The sequence below is a fragment of the Macrosteles quadrilineatus genome, unplaced genomic scaffold (assembly GCF_028750875.1).
Source record: "Macrosteles quadrilineatus isolate MER2022 unplaced genomic scaffold, UCM_ALF_1.0 Scaffold_10__1_contigs__length_6754688, whole genome shotgun sequence".
In the NCBI taxonomy this organism is placed as follows: Eukaryota; Metazoa; Arthropoda; class Insecta; order Hemiptera; family Cicadellidae; genus Macrosteles; species Macrosteles quadrilineatus.
Genome location: NW_026542603.1, coordinates 1,988,249 through 1,997,630, shown reverse-complemented (window position 1 = coordinate 1,997,630; position 9,382 = coordinate 1,988,249). Strand labels below are relative to the sequence as shown.

Here is a 9,382-nt window from a genome sequence, read left to right as displayed (position 1 = left end):
TTCACCCTTTGGAGCTTACATACCAATTCTAGTTTCTTTAACCACTCACTAAAATCACCACTTCCATCATACTGCTTAATCAAGTCTGAGAACTTAACACCCGTACCTGACATATGCCGAAATAGCTTTCAATTAATTTAATAATTAATTTTAATAATTTATTTTTAATACACACCTTAAATTACACACCTTGATTTGTAGGACAAGAAAAAAGGTCTTTTCATCAAGCCATAACTTATTGAATAAACTTTATTTGTAAATTTGAAAAACGCAGAACTATAGAATGGTATTTGAACTACTGGAAGCCGTTTACAGTGAGTAGCTATCATTATTGGTTAATTCGAAAACACTAATCTTGGAAACCTCTGCAAGCGTTTCTCGCGGCACTGTCCAATGGTGCAACATAGCAACTGAAGCCCGAGCTGAGATTTTCAAGCTGAGGTACCTGACATAATGCCGAAATAGCTTGTAATTAATTGAACATGCAAATTGAAGACAAATAATTAAAGATATTTAATTGTTTAACAAACTAACATTCACTACACATTAGAACAATAAAACTCTAGTAAAAACTAGCAAATATTATTTTCTCCATGACAACAAGAATCAATAAAAATCATCCAAAGATAAACAAGTAAAAATGTCCACAATATCAAACAGCTGATAACTAATTTATATCACAAGCACAACAAACATATATGACTTTAAAAAACTAAACTGTAAAGTGACATTAACGTGGATTCAAACCTTAACAATCAAAGGATTTTGGATTGCGACCAATTTAATGTAGGAACGTAAATAATATAAAATGTACAATTAATACATTGTGCAATATTTATTGTTCATAAACTACAATAATAATAGGTTTTAGTAGCTTCCATAGTAGGTCCAGTAATGTAAAACTAAATCAACTGTTATTAAACGTTGCCAGTAAAATATACTGTCAAGTATCTTGCCGCGGCAGCACGTGTAATTGAGGATATTAGGCATGTAAATTTTTTTTACTATTAAACATATTCGTAAAGGGCAAATTTATGAAACAAACCAGTGAAAACTGAAAAAAAAACACTTACGAAACACTGGATATTTGGATGGTGATTGATAGTGATCTAATTCAAAACTGAACAAAATACTAGTGACGTGGGAGAAAACTTTTGTAATTTTTCATATCAGCAATTTTGAGTTCTCAAGCTGACGCAACCTTTCAGTTTCTCTATTAAAATAAATTCATTTTTCTTTCTCAGAGCAATATAAGTGTACTATGTAACGTCTATATGTTTAAATCACCAATACAAATCTTCATCATGGGTGGATGGTTATGTGGATGGATCTTCATCTTTGTCATGGGTGGTCAATTCAACAGTGCTGACAAAAGTCTAAACAGACACTTATTATTGCACTCGTCATCATAACATTGTACACTTTCAATATTTTTGGCTGATTTAAAAAACATTATTGATTAAGATTAGGTAAAAACATAAATTGAATTTATGTAAAGAAACCAAAGTGTAAATTTTCAAACAAATGCTCAATATTATTCAAATTTCTATTTCACAGAAATCCTAAAAGGGTTATAAATAAGAAATGTCTTAACGTATTTAATATATTAAAAATGACTTTAACTATTAAACTATGTTTGAGCTGAGAGATCATTTATCATTCATTATCTTTGCATTACACTTCTGGAGTCTTGATAAACTACTATAACGGAGCCACTCCTTGTGGGACGAATGAATCTACCGTAAACAATGTACGAAATCTGGAAGATTTCATATAAAAATAAAATAGCCCTTATTTTTATGAGACTTTTTAATACTGAGCTTGTAATATAATGTGTAGTATTGATTGCAATAAATGCTCTAATTTTTTTGGAATTAAAATAACTAGCAAACCTTGTTTGTGGTAAAATAGTTAACAGTTGCGCAAAAAAACTAAAAGAAACCTTGTTCTATTCAATGCCTTGTTGTATTGTGCCTATCGTATTCAATGTTTTTTTTTTTTATAAACTGTAAAACAAAAATATATTTTACTACAATCTATGTAAGTTCATTTAAGTGCTGAGGTGAAATGAAAGGAAGGTGGCCTGACTGTCTCCTAATTATTGAACAGTCAGATCGAGATGGTTTTGAAAGTATATCGATTAAGTTTTAATTCCTTGATATAAGCGTTACAAAGTTTGTATACGAGGAATTTACTGACGAAGAATGTAACGTTTAATTGTATGAAGTAGCGATTCACGAAGTCAATCACACTTGAAATTGTATTCTACAAAGTTTTGAGACGAACATCTCCAATTACATGCTTGAACTTTCCATTCTTGTAAAATGCAATTACAACTTAAGAAAACTCCTGTTTGGAACTGTTTTAAATATATTGAGCGGGTTTAATAATTGTTATTTCTACATCTACTCATATATTCTTTCGGTCCTAAGTTTTCCTACATTTCAAACTCGTTTGTCCTAGAGATTCTTAGAAGACATAGATTGTAGTAGTAGGTCATCATTATAATTAAAATTAATATCTTGGTTTTAACTAACCCTTTTAAACAATAAAAGGAATAATTTTTGTACTATCCCGAGGTAGTGTATTTTAAAACAGGTTTCTGGCTATAATTATACTTTTTTTCTTGATAAAAAATTTGTTTATTAAAATACGCGATGGTTATTATTTAACTGAATTGAATAAAAAAAATATTTAGTATTGCTGTCAATAAAATAAATTCTAACATTATAATACTGTAACACATCTATCGTTTTATGCGATCTTAAAATATAATTATGGTGCCAACTTTATAATAAACGTGTTATGTTTTGTTGATTATCATCGCCTTTAATTATAATTATATAATTCATTAAATTGTAAAAAGAAATGTAACAGAAAAAACCTTCCTGCCCTCAGTATAGATGCTACGATTATGAAAATACCATAAATGGACGTTAAGTATTTGTTAGCACTCTTTTCATAAGATAATACATAAAAAAAAAAAAAAAACACTTAGACACAAACCATTAGATTGTATCGTTTTGACAAACTATGTTTTGACACAGAAACAATCACTTACTTAAGAAGCAAAGAACATTTCATTACTTAATTGGACAACCACAAGAACTTTGAAGATAGACGAGCTCGAAAATGATTTATTTTCTTACCTTCGGAAGTCAGTAAAAATAATACCTATTTCACCCAATCAAACTATTCCTCTGTTAAGTGCATTATTTAATTTATTGTTGTAGAAAACTGCATTTTAAAATGCATGTAATACTTGATGAATTGTATAAATGACTAGTAAACCAGTTGAAGTATGTATTGTATAACCTTGTAGGCTGCATATTTAATATGGTTCGACGTTTACAACAATTTCTTATTTTATATGTAAAACAATAGACAAACGCACCACCAAAGGGAATGATCCATAACTAACCGCTAAATTAAGTGCTCAAGGGTAAACTATAAGTGGGTAACTACTGATTACGACTTTAGCTTTGAGAAACGGGTTGAAAATATTCTCAAACTATAAAAATAAACATGCACTTTATTGGCAATGTTTAATTTTGAAATATCTATTATTGAATGTACTACTGTATGTACTGTACGATCATATAATAATCTGTAAAGAAGCTTCTACCTTATGTAATCTTTCATGAACAATGTGAATTAGAGTTTTGGGTAGGTGTTTGTTGAAGTCTGACACAAATAATATTAAAACTAATAAATCTCTTTTCTATATTACATTTCTTTCCTACACACCAGAATATACAATACATTCACTAGTAATTTCTATGTGATAAAACACAGTAGTGCCCATCCAAGCCCCACCCATCCATTAATAGTGGGAGTGGGAGTACCCATGCAAGCAAGTAAATATATTCACGAAATGTATGTGTTCAATATATGACACATATGCATTTACATATTCATTTTATTAAATGTGCTAACCAAATTTACAGTATAAATTATTCAGATCATATTCAGGTCAGTTGGTCCTGTTCATGTAGACTCGGCAGTATATTGTTGTCTATTGCTCTCAGACCGGTGAAGCAGGAAAGTAGAGATGGCTTTGTTTTGCATTCATTGATGAAACGTGCCGTGACACTTTGGGGTCAGAGTGTTACGACTTTTGCTTAAAACGAGATTAAATTTGCACAACATTTTAAGGGTTTTATTATACAAGGGTCACAAAACCGTGTATTTTTGTTTTGAATATTTTGTAGTTTTTCTATGAAGACTTCGATAAAACATATTGTCAAAAGGCTGGAATGATCAGAGAAAGCAGAGATTGATACTCAGTTTTATTGAAAAAAAAATTTAAAAAGGAAGCAATCTCATGTTTACTATTTGAAAGAATCTACGTATTACGCGCAATGTTTAATGTCCTAGTCATGGATCAAGGTATTAGAAGCAGTCAGAAAGGCTTCGCAAGTCGGAGAGTTCTGTGGTGACTAATCTACTGTTGCTCTATCTCCGTTATCGTCTATCAAGATTATTGCGGAGTTAAAACGCCAATCTGACTATGTAACTAAAGTGATTATTTTGTTCTGTAGCAAAAATCGTTTAATTTGAAATTAACTTACTCTTTTAACATCTCATGATTTAATCTCTTCATTTGTAACTTCTGACTTACCTGTGATCGTAAAACACAAACTACAATCAGGGTGATTCTAAATTATTTTTACACTTCTGAAACTCTATAAATGAAAAACAATACAACCTTTAATCACAGTGTGAGAATCAATTGAAAGAGGAGATTCTAAAGTTCTGTTTGACACCACTTTGGTAAATGTAGTAGCAAAATTAGCCTCTACAGACATTTTTAGGTTTTAACTACGATTTTAAATTAATTACACAACTTTACCCACTACACACTTTACACACTTTTACCTCTCTAAATCTAAAAAATCCATGCTATATTCAAAAACGTCTGTAGAAGCTGGTTTTGCAAACATAAATATTATATTGTAACATAAAATATGATGATATTTCTGTGTTGTGATGGGGTATTTTATAACATTGAACAAAATTTGATAACATAATACATATAACAACGAGAAGCATATTAAATATCTGATAACACATTATTACGGGTATTAACAAACGTTATAGGAGAAAACACACAAAATAACAGAGATTTTAATGTTAACAATGAATGAATGACATGCAATATTACATAATTAGTAATAAAATCGTGAACGAAACGTCGGCTTTGCTAGGAAATAATGTTTGCATAAGCAAGATCTTAACAAAATAAAAGTTAATGTATATCAGAATCTGTCGAAGATGCCATCATTGTTTAATTGCGACATAAGCTCACATACAGTTTCTCTATAATTGGATGGAATATGTGGCAAGGTTATTTTGTCACAAAGAAAACAGGTAAACACCTTGGAGATATTTCACCCTCATCTTTTTTTACGACTATAGTGCTCAGTGCTTCTTTGAACTCAGGAGTTTCTGCTATTTCATCACCCATTTGGTCAAATTCTTCAGCTCCAATATGCTTGTAGTCCTTGTGGAAATCTTCCAGCAACTTCATAGAATTTTCCTTCAACACTGTTTTAAGCAATTCTCTAGAAGTCTGAAAAAGATAGAAAGTAATGAAGATCAACAATAGAATAAAAAAATAGATACGTATAATAATTTGTCTTGGAAATGAACTCTTTATTTAGTTCTTATGTGAAGGCCATCTAAAAGCATCAGACTTTATATACTGTTGCAATAAAATATAATTTGTTGCTATGCTTAGTCATCAATTTAAAAATGTCATTTCATCTTCATTTTTGTATAACAGAAATATGATGAGTTATAGTTGTAAAATACAATGTGTACAAAGAATTTTATTTTATATCATCACAGTTTACTTAGCGTTTTCTAAATTATGATTTATATTTAAGTTTCGCAAAAATATTAATCATAGCCTCCCATTAATATAAGCCCGTGGCTTTGGTGCGTGGCAACTTCACGTCGGCCACTCTGTTTCCATCATAATAAAAAAAGTGTAAACATAAACGTTGCGCATACAATCCATGACTCAAAAATCTACTTTTTGTCCCGCATTTTTCCCTCCATTTGGCAATACAATTCCAATAGGACCGGCTATGTTCCAAGCAGTGCTGCTATCTGTGAGTGTTTAGCGAACTACGTCGACTCTCGTCTTAAAGCAGGACATCCTCGCACGTTATTTGCTATTTGTCAGACCGAAATTGGAAAGCCAGTCAAACGCGGCAATCGGGTTTTTTTGACGCTGCGGGCTGCGCCGCACTGGGGGTACGCCCGCCATTTGACGTGCCGCCGCGAACGTGTTTTAAGAACATATCTGCCACATATCTGTTCACTAGTTTTGTAAATAATATCATAAGATAGTGCAAAAAGTAAAAAAGAAATAGAACTACAGAACTTAAATCCGCTAGCCGTGGTTAAACGCAAGGTCTCCCTTTAATGATAACAAAATCTTTAAAGCATATCACATCCCGAAAGCTTACTGACATTAGAATGTTATATGACAAAATGTAGATAGGAATTATAAATTTCAAAGATTCCTACGTAATAACGGATATTAAAATTTCTCATTATCTTTTGCGAAAAAATAAATTGTTGTAATAGTTTTAAATAAAAAAAATTACAAAAACTTGATTGCACGAATTCGGATATTATATGACAAAACCTTTTATTAACCAATCAACAGCATTACAAAAAGACTACAGTGGTAAATCTTATTTAGCCATATAGTTATGAAAATACTCTCATAGTTCAATCCAACAATCCAAACAATATTGAAATCTGTTACTAGTAAACATAGTTTTCGACTACTGTTTCCAAGCTTGTTACCACTGTTTCTTCTTTATGTTTGAATTAAAACTGTTCTCGTGCTTACCACTGTAACAATTTTATTGCAATAGTTGTCACTTAGTTCCTTAACAGTAAGATAATTCATATCGTTAAATATGGTTTTAAAATATTTTAGTTTTATTTGTCGTACTCAACAACAACAGAATTAAGATCCACTTTAATCTATATTTTGATCCTTATAGTTTAATCTCGATTGTAAGATTGTTATGATGATTTTTTATTTTAAAACTTAGTTCATTATCCCTATCAGAGTTTATTTATATAAAACATCTATTTATAAAATTTTACCTACTCTAAGAGTAGGTTATGAAGCAATTCGTTAAAAGTAAAAAAATTCATAGTTAAATAATACCTTGAAAAAAACTTAAATGGCAACCCCCTTTTTTATCCCAGATTTTTTATTTTCATTAGCCCACTACCTACCTCAGCAGTGTGAGTCTTAGTAGGAGGTTTCGTTGGCTGTTTGTGAGATGCGGAGGCAGCCTGTAAACAGATAGAACAGTGTAGGTAGGCGTTTGTTAACAAATTAGGGTACAATAGTGCTATTTAAGAACATATCTGCCACATATCTGTTCACTAGTTTTGTAAATAATATCATAAACTAGTGCAAAAAGTAAAAAGAAAATAGAACTAAAAAACTCAAATCCGCTAGCCGTGGTTAAAACGCAAGGTCTCCCATTAATGATAACAAAATCTTTAAAACATATCACATCCCGAAAGCTTACTGACATTAGAATGATATATGACAAAATGTAGATAGGAATTATAAATTTCAAAGATTACTACGTAATAACGGATATTACAATTTCTGATTATATTTTACGAAAAAATACATTGTTGTAATAGTTTTAAATAAAAACAATTACAAAAACTTGATTGCACGAATTCGGATATTATATGACAAAACCTTTTATTAACCAATCAACGGCATTACAAAAAGGCCACAGTGGTAAATCTTATATAGCCATATAGTGATGAAAATACTCTCATAGTTCAATCCAACAATCCAAACAATTATATTGAAATCTGTTACTAGTAAACATAGTTTTCGACTACGATTTCCAAGCTTGTTACCACTGTTTCTTCTTTATGTTTGAATTGAAATAAAACTGTTCTCGTGCTTACCACTATAACAATTGTATTGCAATAGTTGTCGCTTAGTTCCTTAACAGCAAGATAATTCATATAGTTGAATATGGTTTTAAAATATTTTAGTTTTATTTGTCGTACTCAACAACAAATGAATTAAGATCCACTTTAATCTATATTTTGATCCTTATAGTTTAATCTCGATTGTAAGATTGTTATGATGATTTTTTATTTTAAAACTTAGTTCATTATCCCTATCAGAGTTTATTTATATAAAACATCTCTTTATAAAATTTTACCTACTCTAAGAGTAGGTTATGAAGCAATTCGTTAAAAGTATAAAAAATTCATAGTTAAATAATATCTTGAAAAAAACTTTAATGGCAAGCCCCTTTTTTATCCCAGAATTTTTATTTTCATTAGCCCACTACCTACCACAGCAGTGTTAGTGTTAGTAGGAGGTTTCGTTGGCTCAGTATTAGTAGGAGGTTTCGTTGGCTTAGTATTAGTAGGAGGTTTCGTTGGCTGTTGGTGTGATGCGGAGGCGATGACCACTAGAATAGTTACTACAGCTGCAAACTTCATTGTGAGTGTTAAATCCTAAAAATAAAAATAAAACATCGTTATCAATGCTGATAAAACTGATCTTTTCAGTAGTTGGTTTAGTTTCAGCATTGCCAATATCCACTAACCATTTGCAATGAAAACCCTGGAACTGTCCAGAGTCTGTGTTGAATCTGTGAAGTTTTAAGTAGTTTCATGTATTTGCATTAAATGTAGTACAATTAAATATATTTTTACATAGAAATACAATTGGCACGAGTGCTTTGCATGGAATATTTTTTGTGTAATTGAAAGGACGGTACTACTGATGAGGTATACATATATTTATATAAAAATGTTTAATGCATTTTAAATATGAAAATAAAATTTAATTATTATTTAATTAACAAACTATGTCACCTATAATACGATAATTAGGAAAATGTATAAATAAATAATTTTAGGAAATTAACACCAACTGTTGTGCATTTTAGTGACTTGTTAATAAATTTGTTGGTAAGTCTTAAGAAAGTGGACTAAAGAAAATAATTATGCACTAGCATGATCTTACCTGTAGCTGTTGAATTAATGTGCTGAACTAAGTGACTTTCACTATTTATACTCAGTAAGATCGTAAAAGTTTGATGAATTTTTACTTGAAATGGAAAAGGTTATCTTTATTGTATCTTATGATAATGCCTCTTTATATGCTTGGCTACGATCATTAGTTTTATGACTGTAATAGATATGACATTATTGCACCATTGACCAAAAATATTTTTCATTATTATTTATTACCATGTACGTTTTTGACTGTATGTAATTAGCATATCTAATTAAATTGAGGTATGAAAAAAAGAATTTTGGAATACTAACGTACATGTTTGTTTGATTGCATTTACATATA

At 30.3% G+C, this 9,382-nt stretch overlaps 1 protein-coding gene across 2 annotated transcripts; it reads right to left on the bottom strand.

Moving 5' to 3' along the window:
* Positions 1–5,264: 5,264 nt before the first annotated feature.
* On the bottom strand, positions 5,265–8,529 carry LOC129004684 (uncharacterized). 2 transcript variants are annotated; one of them, XM_054433244.1, is made up of 3 exons: positions 8,368–8,529; positions 7,267–7,326; positions 5,265–5,572 (listed from the first exon to the last, which is right to left on the bottom strand). In XM_054433244.1, exons 1-3 carry the CDS (start codon positions 8,515–8,517, stop codon positions 5,348–5,350), a joined length of 435 nt encoding a protein of 144 aa, XP_054289219.1. In that variant the 5' UTR covers positions 8,518–8,529; the 3' UTR covers positions 5,265–5,347. The 2 variants fall into 2 exon arrangements, with proteins under 2 accessions (XP_054289219.1, XP_054289221.1); XM_054433246.1 differs by lacking the exon at positions 7,267–7,326.
* Between the last annotated feature and the right edge of the window lie 853 nt (positions 8,530–9,382).